Here is a 19,010-nt window from a genome sequence, read left to right as displayed (position 1 = left end):
GGGTGTGGAGAAGGAAAGGAACTGATCATCATCCGGAGCATACCACCATCGTATGACATGGACATATATGGCTGCCAATGGAACCAGTTGAATTCTGAAGTGTATAGGACTAACTTATCTGCTCAGATTCAACCAAATGCTATAAAACTTTTTGGATGGTGCTTCACAGTGCAGATGGACAATGACCCGAAGGATACTTTGAAGGCAACCCAAGACTTCTGATGGCAAAGAAGAAGTAGATTGCTCTACAAAGGCCAAGTCAAGTTTGTTAATTCTCTGTAATATTTACCTTGACCTGGTGGACTCAGACATACTGCTTGACTCAGAGCTGCTAAAACACTCTGCTCAGCCAATCCAATCCTCAGTTTGCCTGCCAGTGACCTGTCAACCAAACCCAAGCACTTAGTCACAATATATACGGGTTTACCAATGTACTAAGTATATAGTTAATGTCACTGATATGTTGAAAGTAGTCATCAAGCCTTTAACAAAAATTGTGTCTAATATTTTAGAAACCCCAGCAACACCTCTGTGCCTGATTACTCGTACCAAGCACACACATTTAGTGTGACATTACCATGTCAGTTACAATGCTATGCTGATTGGTCCACAAGCAAAATTTCTGGTAATAAAATGACCAACGTAAATATGTGTAAATATAAGGATGTATATCTGAATATAAATATAAGGATGTATATCTGTATATTTAATAAACGTGTACAGTGTAAGCAATACAGCCTTACATATTGGCATGCAAAGTATGGTTGGACTGTCAAAGCCTAGTGGCATATATTATTTTAATAATTATAAAGATGTTACACATATAAAGTTCAAAGGCGTCACTGACCTCACAATGTATCTGGCCTCAGAGAAACGACAAGCCACAAACAGACCCTTAATGATGTCAATTTTCTTATTCATTGCCTGCAGAAAGAGGACAAGAGGATGGAATTAGAAGATAAATAAGAGCAGGGATGGTCAGAAAAAAACACATGGCAATGGTTCCCAAACTTTTTCAGTCGAGCCCTACCCCTGCAATTCCTTCACATCTCACTAGGAAGTCGTGCCAGACACTTGGAATACCTTTGCTCTAATTCATGACTGTACTCACAGAGTTTCCGCTCATATTGCCAATCTCCTTCAGTTTGCTGAACACGCCCACTGCACTCAGATTCGCTGGTGCAAACATCATTCTCTGGTTGCTACGGGAACTCTCCGCTACCAATCCCAGGTCACCTTTTTCCTGGGCCTCTGTCTTGATTTTGTCCAGTTGACGCCCTTGGCAACAACATTAAACAAGATCTGGAGTGAAATTCAGTTGGTGCAGTTAAAAAATAAAAAATAACCAAAAAAAGGCTGAAAGAACAATTAGCTGGTCAAAATAGCAATGCTTTTTATCTTTTATCTAAGATGTCTTTGATGTCTGTTCCGTCTGCTCACCAGTCGCCTGGGCAACAGCTTTCATCAGTACTGTTTCCCCTACACCTAGCTCTAGCCCCTGGTAGGCGGGGCCAAGCTGATTCAGACACAGGTACACACAGCACAAGAGGTCATCTGCAAACAAATGAAACACAAATATCAGGGAGACATTCCACAATGCAGGCTAATAAAATCTAAGCTCATTTGAAACAGCCTCACTTAAACTAGCCAGACAGGTGATTCCCTGCTCAATGTACTCATTAACAAACTGCCACAATCTGTTCCCACTGATTCAAGTCTATTGAAATCCAGCAAATGCGAGATGTAAGCAGCCTCCAGTTGGTTGGAGAAACAACAAAATGTTAAAGACCACGCAGAAAGGGCGACTTATCTCCCTTGGTGAGAGAGAACTGCTCATTAAAAAGAAATCATTATTTAAGCCATTTGATCATTAATAAAGCTGTAGAAGCTGTCTGGCAGAATGTAAAAGAGAACATTTATAGATGTTTAAATTTGTTACAGACAAATACTAATAATAGCTAATTAAAGCTATGTAATCATAATCATATACAAAATCCTTGGGGTTTTTTGCCATAGATATATAATCCTTTTTAAGTAGGCTATGTAGGTAGGTACACATCAGACGAAAATTACAGTGGCTATAAAAAGTCTACACACTCCTTTTTCTACATACTCCTTTTTTAAAATTGCAGGTTTTTGTGATGTAAAAAATGAAAGTAAGATAAATCGTGTAAGTTCTTTTTCCATGTTTAATGTTCATTGACCAACAAAAGTCAAGTAAAAAACAAATAGAAACATTTTAGGAAAAGGAAAAAAAACAAAACAAAACAAAAAAAAAACAAAAAAACAACAACTACTTAACAATAACCTGGTTGCATAAGTGTGCACACCCCTTAATACTTTGTTAAAGGACTTTTCGTTTATAATACAGCACTCAGGTTTTTTTTTTTTTTTTTTGCATAAGAGGCTTCCAACTCAGCACATCTTGATTTGGCAATTTGATTCCACTCTTCCTGTGGGGATCTCCTATGCACAGGCCTCTTTAAGTCATCCCAAAGGTTTCTGAAAGGATTTAGATCTGGGCTCTGACTGGGGCATTCCAAAATGTTGACTTTCTTCTTCTTAAGTCATTCCTTTGTTGATTTGTGTTTTGAGATGTTATTGTGCTGGAAGGTGAAATTTTCATCTTCAGCTGTCTAACAGATGCCTGCTAGTTTTCTGGCAGCCTCCCTGACAAGATTTCAACTTTTGTAATTTTCATCTTGTCCTTATGTCAATTTTGGTGGGACATCCTGTTCTTAGTCATTTTAATGTGATGTCCAATTTTCCCCATTTGTTGATAACGGTCTTCATAGTGTTCCATGGTATATCTAATGTTTTGAAAATTCTTTTGTATCACTCTCCTGATCAATTCCTTTCGACAATGAGATCGTGTACGTCTTTTATAAGCTCTTTACAGAACATGGCTTCAGCAGTCAGATGAAACCAAAATGATGTCCAAAAAAAAAAAAAAAAAAAAAAAAAACACTTTCACAACCAGGTTATTGTATGTGGTTTTCTTATTCCTTTTTCCCCCTAAAACATTACTATTTGTTTTTCACTGGATACTGTATCACACTGATTGTAAAAGATCCGACATGATTTATCTTGGTTTCATTTCTTTTTTTTTTAACCGTCAAAAGAACCTGTAATTTTCATAGTAGTGTGTAGTTTTATATCCACAGTATTTGTAATTAAACCAAATTAAGATGGTATTATCTAACAAATATTCAATAATTCCACTGATATGGATTTTGAAGAATCATGAGTGGAGTGAAACACACATTGGTCAATGTTTTTATTTAAAAAAAAAAAAAAAAAAAAAAAAAAAACACAATGCAAACCTACTTGAATACTTATGTGCAGAAAGATTGCAGAAACCATTTGCATATTTTAGCAACCAAAAAAAAGCTGCAGTTAAAGTAACTAAGTACACTTGAGTGCAAGGCAAACCTCCCCATATTCACCGTTTTCCTGCCACTACACTAAAGAAATGCAGTAATGGAGAAGCAGCACACAGTCAGATAGTTTGAGACATAGTTCTGGCCTTAGTGTGCCAAGTAGTAGTGTAGCCATCTGTGCGGGATACATCTATAGTGCTCACATAAGGGAAATGTTTTAGTAAAATAGTAGCACACAGTTACAAGAAAAAGTCTGTGAACCCTTACTCATAAAATGTTGTCTGATATTCATCTGTCACAATTATAAACTAACACAATTTAACTAAACTAATAACACAGTAGTGTACTACTTTGTCCAGAACTAATAATGTTAGCGTAGTAGGATCATTTGGCAGCATCGAGTGTATTCTTACAACATATAAAGGTGTCCAGTATAAGGGATAAACTGTCATTATAGTGATTTACCAGGTCCAAGTGGTTAATGGAATTAACAGAATGATTGACTAATTTGTTTAGGTTACCAAGGTTAACATTTTTAATATCATAAAGAGATATGGCAATGTAGTTTAGATTTTGATAGGGAAACAGTGACATCTAACAAGACAAGCTTGTGATCAGAAATGGGAAATTCAATAGCACCATGATTACATGGTATGACACCAGAACAACAAACTAAATCCAAGATGTGACCTTTATTGTGTGTTGGGAACCCAACCATTAAAATCCTTATAAAGTGTGCTGGTAGGGTTATCAAAATGAATATTAAAATCTCTCATTAACATAACACTGGGCACACAAACTTGTTAAAATAGAAGTGAGTTCAGTATGAAACCTAGCAGAGGGCTTGGGTTTATAAATCACTGCTACAATGGTAGAAGTGGGTCCGTTAAGTTGGACAGCCAGAATTTAGACAAAAGGTTCTCATGATGAATGATTGCAAGCCCACCCTCCTTACCAGAAGAGCAGGATTTACAGATGTAAACAAATCCTGGTGGTATTGTTTGGTTTAGGTGAAAAAAGTCATTAGGTCTTTGCCAAATCACATAAAATCAAATGTACATAAAATCAAGTTTTAGGTCTGCAATGAGATCACGAACATGGGGGCCTTATTGCTGAGAGATCAGACATTAAAAAGGGAGAATTTAAGACAATCGGAAACGGCAGATGTAGTTGAGCCGGCCAAGGAAACTAGCACACAGCTGTCTACAGATCTAGCAGCATTTTTAAGTGTAAGGAAAAGTTGACTAAAATGTGCAGATGAAGTTAGTAGTACTCTAATGAAAATTCCGACAGGATCCAAGATGGATGTATTTTGAACACTGGAAGATGTCCTGGTGACAGAGTAAAAGTGGTGGAGGCTCGTAGCGAGACCTTAGTCAGTAGAGCTCTGCTGCTAAGTATGCCAGTCACAGAAAGGCACTGATGGTGGCAAACAACAGAATAATCCCTAATAATGGCTTGAAGATCCACATGGTAAAAATGTCAACCGATATACAGCAATATAGGGGATGCACAGTGAGAGCGGAGAGGATGGAGCCAAGTAACCAGACCGCCTACTTCCGGACTTGAACTTGTAAGTTCCTGGCTCGGTGGCAGGGCCCGTTCACAGCCCTTGAGAGGGTGAACCTTGTCAATTACTGCCTGCAACAGCCAGTTAAGCAAGCAGACACCCAAGTCTATCACATTAATCTGCTTAAAAAGTGGACTGAGCCTGCCCCTGTTGTGTCCTTCCAAAGATCTGTCAGAGCATGCCTTGGTCCACCGAGGAGAAGAGCTCACACCGGCCCAGAGCCAGGAATTGTCGAGCAGGTGGGCCAGTTTGCTGATGTTTTCTCCACCACCCCCGGCTTCACGCATCTGGTCCACCATGACATTAAGTCCCCACCAGGAGTCATGGTCAGACAGCAGCCCTACTGCATCCCAGAGGCCCACCGTAGGGTAATCGAGGAGGAGGTCAGCTGGATGCTCCGAGACGGAATCATTGAGGAGTCCACCAGCCCCTGGTGCAGCCCCATCGTCGTGGTGCCCAAGCCCAACAGGAGCATCCGGCTGTGTAATGACTTCCAGAAGGTGAACCAGGTCTCAGAGTTCGACTGCTACCCCCTCCCTAGGGTCGACGACCTGGTGGAGTGACTGGGGAGGGCCTGATTCATCTTCACCCTTGACCTGACCAAGGGCTATTGGCAGGTAACCCCGAGCCCAGAAGCCAAACCCAAGATGGCCTTTTCCACCTCTGAGGGTCGCTGGCAGTACCAGGTCCTCCCCTTCGGCCTACATGGGGCTCCAGCTACCTTCCAATGATTGACGGATGTCGTCCTGTGGCCCCACCGCCAGAATGCAGCAAAGTAGTGAGGATAATGGCCTTACTAACATGTGTTTCTCTGTTTTCGCCAGAAGCCAAGGTAAGTAGAGAAGGAAAGCCTCTGCCTGCCACCTCCACGCTATCTGAGAGAGCCCGCAGTGCCTAGATTGTTACTAACAAAATACAAATGTGGGGAAATCAATTTTCCCACTTCGTCTATCAAACGCGCCGAGGTCGAAAATGATGTAATTCAGACCGGCAAATTACCGCTTAGGAAGTAATGCAGCATCATATTTCACAAAAACTTGTTCGTCTGACTTTTCAAACTGTACCAATTCCATATATCTTAATTGATATTTGAACCTTTTGCTACAAGCTCAGTCCTCTGCGAAGTGCTGCCTGTTTATCTCTGCATTTTTTTTTTTTCAATCTAAGTGCGTAGTGTTTGAAGGTAGCGTAGGCTGTAGGAGGTGTTTATCAGCCCTTCATATTGGTTTAAACTTTCAAATAGCATTTAAGGGTCTTTTAATAAACATATAGATTATACATACATACATACATACACACACACATATATATATATATATATATATATATATATATATATATATATATATATATATATATATATATATATATATATATATATATATATACATACATACACACAATTTTACACACATTTGTGTGTGTGTATCAATGAATCAAGACAACCCAAATTATTGATGAACTGAAACAGTTTTGTTGGAAGGAATGGTCCAAAATACCTCCTCAATGCTGTGCCAGTCTTCTAAGCAGCTACAGGAAACATCACTTACAAATATAATAATTATTTCTCTAATAATGCTTTTTAGGCATCAAAATACATAATGTCATAACAGATGTACTAGGTTGGCAGCAATTCACTGGACACCATAGCAGGTGGCTATGTTAGGCCAGTGGAACTATATCATATGGCTTGAACTGATCAAGCTAAGCTTCAACAGTAGCTGATTTCTTAAACTGCTATGAACTGCTATGAACTGCTCTTTATTCCTCTCTGCAATGATATTCATCAAACTGCCCATTTGTCAAATGGGAAATGGGGAACAGGAAGTGCAATACACATACATACAACCAGACAATTACACAAGTATACACACCTGGAGAGAGTAGGATAACAGATCGCAGAAAGTTGGACAGAGTCTCAATGTTTCTCAACCTGATGACAAGACACAAACAAAATTTTTAACAAGAATAATCACCATCTGCCTGAAACACACAAACTCATTCATACCCACTGTCCAGGCCCCAAACGCACACCCACACCTTCATACAACTCCTTATACCTACATTCTCATCATTTTTCTATTTCTCTCTAAGATACAAAAAAAAAAAAGGTTCATAATACTGAATAGCTCAGCAGTTAAGGGCCTAGGCCAGTGACTGGACTGAGTGCAAATCCCCCCTTGAGAAAATCCCTTAACCTACAGCTTAATTTAAAGCTGTTATGCAGTAATTGGGTTATATTATTATATTGGGTTATATTTCTGACATTCTGCCTCACTTCTAAGCCACTTCAGATGAAAGCATCTGCCAAACTGTAAATGAAAATCACACCTGCCCGAATCTTCCTCAATCTTCTCAAAGGTTCGCGCAACAGCCAGATATGGAACTCTGCAGAGAGATGGAGAGGGAGGGAGAGAAGAAAAGAAAGAAAGAAAGAAAGAAAGAGCACAATAGATAAAGAGCAACAGATGCAAATCTAAAATACTATACTTTAACTAGTGGATGTGCTTCACCTCTGCCTCTTCCTCCAGCAAGCATCATCAATGGGATGGTAGTGAGCTTTAGAAGGATCATATTGGCTCTGGTTTGCAGGTTCTACATCCTTCTCACTGTCACATAGGAAATATAAAGTTTGTAATCTCATAACACACAGAATAAGACTTCACCACGAGAAAAAAATTCAATATCATGACAAACAAGAATTCAATTCAACATCTTGGCACTGCACACTATTTATCAAATATAGAAATACATTCATAATTAATGTTATTTGGTATCTAGAAATTTACTGTTAATATATAATTAGGGGGAGGATCCTTTGAGTGCCCTTATCACACAGCATTTGCATTATTGTTATTGTTCTTGCTCAGCTCTACATACTACAGGTTATTGTGATTTTTAAATTTTGGCTCTGTATTCTTCCTGTACTCGTACCACTTCTTTTCTTTCTCCTCAGAAGTAGTAGCAGCCGCAGGCTTCTCGCCATCCTTCTTCTCTACATTACTTTTCTCTTCTGATTTTTCCAGCTTCATTGCAGCTTTTCTGGGTGCTTCAGATGATAAAGGAATTGATTTATATCATGAAGACACAAATGCTGCAAATAAACAGATTATAAGAGAAGATCTTAAAAAGAGCTCACCAAAAAAACTGTTGATGGCTTTTTTCTTAGCAGATCCCTCTATCTTCTCCTCTTCTACATCCTTCAATTTCTTCATCACTCTTTCAGGACTGCATTTTTCCTCCTTCGTTACCTTTTTCATTCCTTTATTGTTCCCATTCACTTCATACTTCTCTCCTTCCTGTTCAGTTTCCTTTTCATCACTTTGTTTTTTATTCTCTTTTTCAGCATTAGTCACATTCATGTTTCCCTGATCCTTTGCTTTCAGTAGTTCTTTCTCCACAGTATTTCTGTTATTTTGCTCCACCTCCATAGCCTCTTCATCAATTCCTGTTTTCAAGAAAATAAAGGAGGGAAGCTAAAGATAAAGAGTAGGGGCCTCAATTATAAAGACATGTGCAGAATAATCCTAAATGGGAGTGTACATCCTTAAATTCATCCCCTCTGCAGCCTGTTCATTAACTGCATTCACTGCTCTATTTGGGTTGTGTGTGTTAGGGTCTTGTCCCAAACTCAAACACTACTGGACATGCCATATAGGCTTCTCAATCAGCTATGCTTAGTCAGAAACCACTTCTCAACATAGTTTTGTTTACATGCATATTTGCACAAGTATTTGCCAACTCTCACTCTCTCACATTCTTCCGCAATTGCAAAATCTATGTCCGTAAACACTTGCTTTTTGGAGTTTGACACATAAAAAGCCACAAAGAACGGCTTTGACCAGTCTCACCCATCTTTTCAGGAGATCCTTCTATTCTTGCTCGTTTACTCTCCTGTCCTCCCTCTGTCTCTTTTCCTTCCTCCTCTTTTTCTCGCTCTTCATCACTCCTGCCGTCCAATTTCCTCTTGGGAAACTGTTTACGGGCTAGAAATAAAGAGAGAGAAGAAAAAAAAAAAATCACAAAGTGAAAAGACCAAATATATAAACTGTTGGTAGGTACAATGTGCAGTTGAAGGATAAATGTGCAGACGACTGAAAATTTATGAATAAACAAAAGGACTGATGCACTACACAGACATCTGACTAGTTACAGGGTGGACAAATACTAACCAGTCTTGCGTTTTGGAATGAAGGAGGGTGAAGTGGAATTCGGGGTAACAGGCGTTTCAGGAGTGCCAGAAGCTACCGAAACAGTAGGACTTGTCGGGGTAACAAGGGGCTTTGGTGAGAGTGGACTGGCCGTATCCTTAACAAGGCCAACCTAAGAGAGAGCACTATAATTACATCTTCTTTAAAATTAAACATTGTATTTTGCTACTGTGTATCACACTGTGTGAAATTAAGCATACAAGACAATCTGTACCTTCTCACAGCCTGGTGTGGCTGTTTGTTTTCCATTTTGCTGGAAAGCCTCTTCTTTTACCATCTGCTGCTCTTCATCATCACTGTCTATGATTGCTCGGTTCCGCTTACTTGTCTTCACTGGTGAATCACATTCCTGATCAATATTCTGAGGTTTGAGGGGGCTTTTAACTGACCTGGAGTGAAAGACACAGTAAGGAGTGCTAATGAATGATAAAACCCCATTCAATTACATGCCTATTCAATTACAACAGTTAAGTGTTGACAGTAGCAAATGCAGGACTGCCCACCAGCATGTTACATATAAGCTTAAAAATAAAAAAAAAAAAAAAAACAAAAAAAAAAAACATATCACCCAACCTCGTTGTCAGGTTTCCATAGGGTTATTTGACATTATAGTCCATGTTCTTATCGTTAGCCTTAAATATGTAAAATGGCTTTCACTCACTCAGATTTCCCTTTGGGCATGCCATCCTTCTCCTTACACTTCATTGGCTGAAAGAAGGACCTGTGAAAAAATTTGGGTTAAAATGCAGAGAGCATTATTAAAGTGTGTAATCACTCTGTAAGTCAGTTAGTTGGCCAGCCAACCATATATGTTACTGGTTACGCAATGAAGAAAGTCAGAAGTTGCATGTCAATCCACGTGCAAGGCTGAAGTTGGTTTCTAATTGGGACCTTCTTATTCAATTTCGCTGTTCCAACATAAATCACTGTAGAGACACTGTAGGTAAGATGCTGTGCCTGTGCCTGTACAGGCCACTCAGTCTTTCTTAACCCACGTGCAGTATTAAACTGCAGGGCTTTGGCTAATTCTAGCGATTGCACAAATGTATTTTACCTGCTTTCATTTTTGTTGTTAGGACAAATGGGGAATTTTAACTTAATCTTTTTTCGCTTAACATTAGGGCATAAATTCTACGTCAATACTTCAAATGTTGCGAAAAAATAGTCTGGAAACAATTGTTGTCAAGAAAAATGGCATTCACGCAAAAACAACAACTACAAAAAAAAGTGTCACATGACAGAATTTACTTTTTTGTTGCAATGGGTGCAACATTAGGACCAATTAATTGGCGCAGCATCTCAAACGTGGGTCGTAACATTCTATAATGTTGCAGCCAGAGACTTTCTGTGAAGTGTCTCTCCACCACTACCTCCCGGAACGCCCTACTGCATGGTCTCTCCCAGACCCATGGGCTTCATCACATAAGGAAGTCACTTGGAGACACATCAGATGAGCAACTGCTCCATTCTGACATCGCCTTCCGATATTTCATACAATTGAAATTATTTGTGAAATTAAAAGTAAGCTGGCCAGTTTCAATTAATTGTTTCAATACTCGCTCCATTTTACAAAGATTTGAAGACATGTGGAATGCAAAAGGTAAACAATTTGCAATATACACAATATTATGTGTGGAAAGGGTGCAAGGACAGATTTCTTGTGTGATACACCAAAACTTATGTGACAATTTGTTTAGTTTTGTTTATTAAGAATGATGTCATCACACACATCATTTTATTGGTAAAAGGCCAACTGAATGGAAACAGGTGGGAGACAGCAAATTTCACAAACATTTTTTTAAATGCAATTTCACTTTGTTGATAACAGAAAAGCACAAAAGTGGATGGAAACTTGGCTATTCAGAGGCAACACTGCCCAGCTGTGAGTGCCTGTGAGCTCATGTATACAGAAGAGGATAGATAGCACTTTCCTCTGAGTGTGTCATGCTGCCCGGTGACACAGCATGAGCAACAGTTCGACAAGATGCAGTTGGCTGGCTTCACAAGTCTTAGAAAAAGCATGTGTTAGCCTTCACCCTCCCTGGTTGGTAGGTGTTGTATGATGGGGAGAGCTGAGTGATGGGTGGAAAATGACAAGTGACCAAATGGTGGAAATGAAATTTTAAAAATAAATAAATCCATACATACACAAACTCTGTGTGTCTCTAGCCTGGCCTTGAGAATATTTCTGAGGATTAAGTCTTCTACATCCTCAAAAGTATCCTAATACTTTAAAAATGCCTAATTTTACTATATAAATCATTAAATATCCTCATGTTTTCACTTCATATATTCAAACATTTGTCACTCAATGCCCCTTTTCATTAAAGCTGGTTACAATCAAATCTTGTCATCAGATGAGCACACCAAAACACCAGTTACAATTTTCATCTTTGTCGTATTTGTACAAACTCATATCTATTAGGAATCGGCATAACATTTTAACAACCAGAAGATCAACGTGGCATATCATTAGGGGCAGTGCCAGCTCAGTGGTTAAGGTGTTGGACTACTGATTGGAAGGTCATGAATTCAAATCTCAGCACTGCCAAGCTGCCATTGCTGGGCCACTGAGCAAGGCCCTTAACCCTCAACTGCTCAGTTGAATAAATGAAATAAAATGTAAGTCACCCTGGATAAGGGTGTCTGCCAAATGCTGTAAATGTAAGTAGAGTAATATAAGCTCCTCTTTGTATCTAGCAATCTGGGACCCTCAAGTATATCCTAAATCTGCTCAATTTATGCAGGGCAAGGTTTTCTTAACAAATAGCATATTTTATGTATTTGATTTAATCTCATTCTTTTAATCTGATTATTTAATTCTCCTTACTTTATACAGGCTATTTATTTTTCCTTTTGAATTAAATGTATTGGTTATTCATGAATCTTGAACTATTCAATATAAATTCAATACATTCAAGCACAAACAAGCCTGAACATACTGCACTATAATGGACTAATTTAGATAAGAAAAAAAAAATCAAACAAAATACAAAAGGAATCTTTTAATATCAGATGCCTTTTCATTTGGCTAAATGATTAAGGCCGACAGTGATGTGAACGGTAGTTCATATAGGAAAATTTAACATTTCATGCAATGTATGAGGATACTTTAAAGATTGAAGAATATTTTTGTGCCATGCTGGAGACACATTCTACTATTTTAGGTAGTCTCTTTCTTTCAGAATGTTGTGGGTTTTTGGTGACCCAGTTTGTACTTACAACCAATACAAAAACAGGTAAAATACATTTGTGCAAATGCTCTAACATTTTGAACAAATCTATTCAAGTGAACGCTTTGGTTTGCTTTGATTACTTAACAGGAATAACATACATTAACTGACTTGTTTACCCGATTTACTAGCTTTCTAAGTAGCTAGCTAGATTGTGAGGTCTTTAATGTGTATGTTTTGTGAAGCAAACATACACTATATGAGTAATTAAATGATTAAATTTGCGTAGCGGCTATAAAAGAAACGTAGCTGTTGACAATGGCTCAAAGCTTACTGCTACTCGCGACGTTATATCGAGCGTTCAAACGAAAATACATGTTTACAATTAAGAAAAAAAGAAATATGTAAAACACTTACGATATACTTCGCTGCATGTTTAATGCAAAGTAAAAATCCCTTCAGAATATTAAACTTTCAGTAATTTTTCACTGTAGAATGTCGTCATTCGCGGAAGTAGCTGAATATGCGCGCTCAAAGGCGAACAATTCGGCGCCAAAGTGACGTCACACGCGACTGCGTGCGTACTACAGTGAAGAGTGATGAGCGCCGCCTGCTGGGCTGGGGGAGAAATAGCCACTTCCTCTTTTTGTACTTTTGTTAAAATTGTCCAGTGGCCTTTTATAAAACTTTGCGGAGTGAAAGTATCTGATTTATAAATTCTTGCGTACGCTTTATAAACCACGGTCTTCTTGAACATATGCGCAGGTGAAAAAGCTTCTTCTCCCACCCAGTTAACGCCCACAAATATTCGTAAATAGTCAATGCAAATCACCTCATACATATTTAAATATTGGGTGTCCTATTCATTCGAGAGAAAAGCAAAAAAAGAGTAGCGGTGGTAATTTCGATTCATCCCAGCAACTCGAATCTTTTGATTCCGGTCACCGAAAAGATTCGTTCACTGATCGGTTCATTGACTCTTTCTGTAAGTTACATCATTACAGCAGTAGGTGGCGCCAGTGAGTGTCTTTTTAGATATTATGAATAAGTCATTGTTTCATTCACTCTAGTGCTGCTTCCTTCGTGAACGAGTCAGTGTTTTTGGACCAATCTTTTACGTGAACGAATCATAGTCGTTCACTTCCATGTACTGATATTCTTCGTTCGTCCCGCCCGTGTAAAACACATGACTGTTTAGGCAGCTTTTCAAAGACTGCATTAAAGTGCATACTGTGAAGGAGCATGTCATTGGCTGGACCTATTAAACGAATATGCCCTTTACTTTGAGTCTGAACGAGTACGAAATCAGTACCACTCTCATTCAGACTCAACACGAAGTCTCCTTCAGTAAGAGGTGTATTCTTTCCATACGTCCAACCAATGATATGCTCCTTCACAGCCCGCACTCTAAGCGCATTTGTGAGGTCAGGCACCGATGTTGGACGAGAAGGCCTGGCTCACAGTCTCCGCTCTAATTCATCCTAAAGGTGTTCTATCAGGTTGAGGTCAGGACTCTGTGCAGGCCAGTCAAGTTCCTCCACACCAAACTCACTCATCCATGTCTTTATGGACCTTGCTTTGTGCACTGGTGCGCAGTCATTTTGGAACAGGAAGGGGCCAAACTGTTTCCACAAAGTTGGGAGCATGAAATTGTCCAAAATGTCCTTTCACTGGAACTAAGGGGGCCAAGCCCAACCCCTGAAAAACAACCTCACACCATAATCCCCCCTCCACCAAACTTTACACTTGGCACAGTGCAGTCAGGCAAGTACCGTTCTCCTGGCAACCACCAAACTCAGACTCGTCCATCAGATTGCCAGACAGAGAAGCTGTCTCCACTGCCCTAGAGTCCAGTGGCGGCGTGCTTTACAACACTGCATCCGACGCTTTGCATTGCACTTGGTGATGTAAGGCTTGGATGCAGCTGCTCGGACATGGAAACCCATTCCATGAAGCTCACTACACACTGTTCTTGAGCTAATCTGAAGGCCACACGAAGTTTGGAGGTCTGTAGCTATAGACTCTGCAGAAAGTTGGCGACTTCTGCGCACTGTGCGCCTCAGCATGCACTGACCCTGTGACCTCTGTGATTTTATGTGGCCTACCACTTCGTGGCTGAGTTGCTGTTGTTCCCAATTGTTTCCACTTTGTTATAATACCATTAACAGGTGACCGTGGAATATTTAGTAGTGAGGAAATTTCACGAATGGACTTATTGCACAGGTGGCAACCTATCGCGGTACCATGCTTGAATTCACCGAGCACCTGAGAGCGACACAGTACGTCAAACTCCTGGCCTTGGCCCTGGATTGTCACCGATTAACTAGGCCTGTTCTGAGACAATGTGCTATGCTGCAAGAAATGAGAGCAGCACCTTCCCAAGTGGGATGGACACCGTCCCGCCCTAAAAGGCCAGTCTTGCCTTCAAAGATAGTCCAATTATCTATAAAGCCCACATTGTTTTTGGAATTATAGCATTAACCACCCTGTGTGGCATTTAAAGGTCTCCCAGATGAGGAATTGGAGCTATTCTTGATAGTTTTTCTACGCTGATGAACTTGATTGGATGTTAAACCGAAATGAATGAGCCCATTGGATTGATACAGAGAGTGCAGTCATTGGCTAGATGAGAGAAGAAGAGACCTTAGAGATTTGTAAGTACTTTGAAGGTCTAGATAAAAATCTAAAAGAAATTAAAAGTATGTTTTTTTTAGAAATGTAATTAAGTAAGAGTACAAGTATTCAATTTCAATAACATTCAAGTAAAGTATAAATACCCAAAAATAATACATAACTATAGTAACCAAGTACAGTTACTCAAGTATTTTCCACCCCTGCGCTCTGCCCCGTGATGCCTTTGTCACCAACAATTCTAGTTTTTCTTGTTACTAATTTGTATGCCTTAAATAGCCTTAAAATATACCTTGACCATGTTTGGTCAATGCCAAAATGAAATCGGGTGGTTCATTTATCAACTGCATGTACACATAGTACATTTTTATGCATTGAATGGGATTTATCAAGTTTTGCGTATATGTGAGGATGTGTGTATATATCTGCAAACTTTTTCTACGCTGATGAACTTGATTGGATGTTAAACCGAAATGAATGAGCCCATTGGATTGATACAGAGAGTGCAGTCATTGGCTAGATGAGAGAAGAAGAGACCTTAGAGATTTGTAAGTACTTTGAAGGTCTAAATAAAAATCTAAAAGAAATTAAAAGTATGTTTTTTTTAGAAATGTAATTAAGTAAGAGTACAAGTATTCAATTTCAATAACATTCAAGTAAAGTATAAATACCCAAAAATAATACATAACTATAGTAACCAAGTACAGTTACTCAAGTATTTTCCACCCCTGCGCTCTGCCCCGTGATGCCTTTGTCACCAACAATTCTAGTTTTTCTTGTTACTAATTTGTATGCCTTAAATAGCCTTAAAATATACCTTGACCATGTTTGGTCAATGCCAAAATGAAATCGGGTGGTTCATTTATCAACTGCATGTACACATAGTACATTTTTATGCATTGAATGGGATTTATCAAGTTTTGCGTATATGTGAGGATGTGTGTATATATCTGCAAACTCCTGACCATGCATATACACGAGTAACTAGTGGTAGGAAAGTGTAACAGTAAGTAAACTGATTATGGGGAGCTTCCACTTACTGTCAGTCATATCAGCATAATTGAGAGAGTAATTATTGATTTTGGTGCTCACAAGATACATACACAGATAGACACAGATAGAATGTAAAGTAAAATTATGTAAAAAGAACATTTAAAGATCATTAGGGATTATGTCTTGTTTGAAGATTTGTGGAGGGAATGTTTTTAGATCTGGTCTCCTATCGTGCTCTCCTGTCCAAATTTTCATCAGAAGTGACTTCTGCTAAGACTGCCTTCTACAAAGAAAAGCTGGAATCCTCTCCACAAGATCCTGGCAAGCTCCACAACATCTTTTCTTCATTGCTCAACCCTCCAGCTCCTCCTGCTCCATCCTCTCTGTCTGCTGAAGACTTTGCCACTTTTTTTGGAAAAATCTGCCAGACATTCACTTCTACTCCTGCTCCTACACTACACACTGAGGATTCTCCTTCTCATTCGCTGACACAATTTTCTAAACTAACAACAGAAGAGATCCTGCAAATCATCTTATCCTGCAATCCTACCACCTGCCCATTGGATCCAATCCCTTCCACAATGCTCCAGACCATCTCTCAAGACCTCCTCCCCTTCATCACCACCATCATCAATGGCTCCACAACATCTGGTCATGTACCAACTTCATTCAAAAGAGCAAGAGTTATTCCCATCCTGAAGAAACCCACTCTAGATCCCACTGTCATCAGCAACTACCGACCGGTATCACTTCTCTCTTTTCTTTCTAAAACCCTTGAACGGACTGTCTATAATCAGCTGTCTTGCTATCTCTCACAGAACAACCTCCAAGATCCCAATCAATCTGGCTTCAAACCGGCACACTCCACAGAGACTGCCCTTTTAGCCGTCACTGAGAAGCTACATGCCGCTAAATCAGCCAGACTGTCTTCAGTTCTCATCCTCCTTGACCTTTCAGCAGCGTTTGACACGGTGAACCACAAGACTCTCCTATCCACCCTCATGAGCCTAGGAATTCGTGGTGCAGCACGGCAATGGTTTGCTTCCTACCTGGAAGATGGGTCATATCAGGTGACATGGAGGGGATCCACATCTGCTCCTCACAGACTCTCCACTGGTGTTCCACAAGGCTCAGTACTTGGTCCTCTCCTGTTCTCCCGCTATACTCAATCTCTTGGTGCGGTCATATCCTCACATGGGTTTTCATACCACTGCTATGCAGATGACACTCAACTCATCCTCTCATTCCCTCCCTCAGACTCTCATGTTTCTGCTCGGATATCAGCTTGTCTGGCTGACATCTCATCATGGATGACAACTCATCAGCTGAAACTTAATCCCACCAAAACTGAACTGCTGTTCATCCCAGGTGATTCATCCCCATCTCAGGATCTTGCAATTTCCCTAGACAATTCTCCGATCTCGCCTTCGGTTACCGCACGCAACCTTGGGGTAACCATGGACAATCAACTGTCCTTCTCCTCTCACATTGCTAATCTAACATGCTCATGTCGATTTCTCCTTTATAACATCAGAAGAATTCATCCATTTCTTTCCTCACAGGCCACACAGGTGCTTGTTCAGTCCCTTGTCATTTCAAGACTGGACTACTGCAACTCACTCCTGGCAGGTCTGCCTCTGAGCGCCATTCGTCCTCTGCAACTGATCCAGAATGCAGCTGCACGATTGGTTTTCAACCTTCCTAAATTTTCCCACACCACCCCATTGCTGCGCTCCCTCCACTGGCTTCCTGTAGCTGCCCGCATCAGATTTAAAACACTGATGCTCGACTACAAAGCCAAAAACGGACCAGCACCCACTTATCTCAAAGCACTTATCACACCTCGAGCGCCACCACGCTCCCTCCGATCCTCTAGCACTGCTCGACTGGTCCCACCATCTCTCAGGGTACAAGGAAGGCATGCATCGAGACTCTTCTCTGTTCTGGCACCAAGGTGGTGGAATGAACTTCCCCTAGATGTCCGAACAGCTGAGTCACTGGCAGTCTTCATAAAATACTTAAATTAGCACAAAAAAAATAAAAAAAATTAAAAAATCACCTCCCCAACAGAGTTTTGGACTGATGGTATTCCTAGTTTGTGACCTAGCAAGCCAATATCAGAATGTATTTTTGATAGACTTCAAAGCACTATTGTAAGTCGCTCTGGATAAGGGCGTCTGCCAAATGCCATAAATGTAAATTTATGCTGGAAACTCTGTGCTGAGAGTGAAGAGTGGATCATCAGTTGATTTAATTTGCCAAGTGCAGTTTTTGTTGATCTCTGTTCTAGAGCGTTTAGCTATGGGCATATTTCATATGGAAACTGGAGATGGTACTGGCATTTCCCAACCAGCTACGAGTTGAATAATGAAACGTCTTACCTTCATTCATTCATTCACACTGCAGTACAATACATTTCCAAAACCAGCAGCAGAAAAAGACAGCAAAAATGACCAATTTTCATGCCATCACAGACTTTCTAAATGTAATTGGGGAAATAGAATGTACACGAGTACTCATGAAATATATATTTTTAAATCACATTTATTTATTAATTAGACAAACTACTTGTGAAAGTGCCAAATAATAAACCATTTTTGTTTTGCTCTTCTTGTGCATACAGGTAAGCTCTTACAGGTAAGCTCTCTACGAACAATAAAGTGAAGCTAATTGCTCAAGATGCACTGATACACTGTGTAGTTTTTTTTTTTTTTTTAATAGATTATACTATGTAATACTGTGTCCCAAGCCACAGTGGCAAGTGTCTGTGACATTATTGAAGAAATGGATGTAGTTTGAGGCCTGTATTTACAGAAATGTTTTGGGTGAGATAAATACATTAGCCTTGTGACTTTAGTCCAAACATCAGACGCGTCCTGGCTAACTGAGTACATATGGAGTAAAAGAAAAAAAATGTGGCAAATTAAAATGAAAAACCAGTGGCTTTGTAATGCTAAAGTGATTGGGGTCCACTTTTTTGGCCCTACCCTGGTAACACTGGGTGTGAGGCAGGACAATTCATTCTGGTTGAGACAACAGTCTATCAAAGGTA

The 19,010-nt window shown here is 39.7% G+C and overlaps 1 protein-coding gene across 1 annotated transcript in view; it reads right to left on the bottom strand.

Annotated features, from left to right (window-relative positions):
• Positions 1–12,904, bottom strand: part of lig1 (ligase I, DNA, ATP-dependent) — a 30,408-nt gene extending 17,504 nt beyond the window's left edge. Inside the window, exons 1-14 of the mRNA XM_026925529.3 lie at positions 12,752–12,904; positions 9,823–9,882; positions 9,376–9,550; positions 9,123–9,273; positions 8,802–8,936; positions 8,090–8,398; positions 7,885–7,999; positions 7,464–7,559; positions 7,282–7,338; positions 6,825–6,883; positions 1,441–1,554; positions 1,112–1,278; positions 848–924; positions 290–381 (exon numbers count right to left, since the gene is read on the bottom strand). Coding sequence (XP_026781330.1) covers positions 290–381; positions 848–924; positions 1,112–1,278; positions 1,441–1,554; positions 6,825–6,883; positions 7,282–7,338; positions 7,464–7,559; positions 7,885–7,999; positions 8,090–8,398; positions 8,802–8,936; positions 9,123–9,273; positions 9,376–9,550; positions 9,823–9,882; positions 12,752–12,768 — 1,624 coding nt within the window. The 5' untranslated portion in view covers positions 12,769–12,904. The remainder of the gene's footprint in view (positions 1–289; positions 382–847; positions 925–1,111; positions 1,279–1,440; positions 1,555–6,824; positions 6,884–7,281; positions 7,339–7,463; positions 7,560–7,884; positions 8,000–8,089; positions 8,399–8,801; positions 8,937–9,122; positions 9,274–9,375; positions 9,551–9,822; positions 9,883–12,751) is intronic.
• Positions 12,905–19,010: the final 6,106 nt, after the last annotated feature.

The sequence above is a fragment of the Pangasianodon hypophthalmus genome, chromosome 21, assembly GCF_027358585.1.
Source record: "Pangasianodon hypophthalmus isolate fPanHyp1 chromosome 21, fPanHyp1.pri, whole genome shotgun sequence".
Lineage (NCBI taxonomy): Eukaryota > Metazoa > Chordata > Actinopteri > Siluriformes > Pangasiidae > Pangasianodon > Pangasianodon hypophthalmus.
Note: the sequence above shows the minus strand (reverse complement) of the source record. Positions and strands in the feature narration are given on the sequence as shown.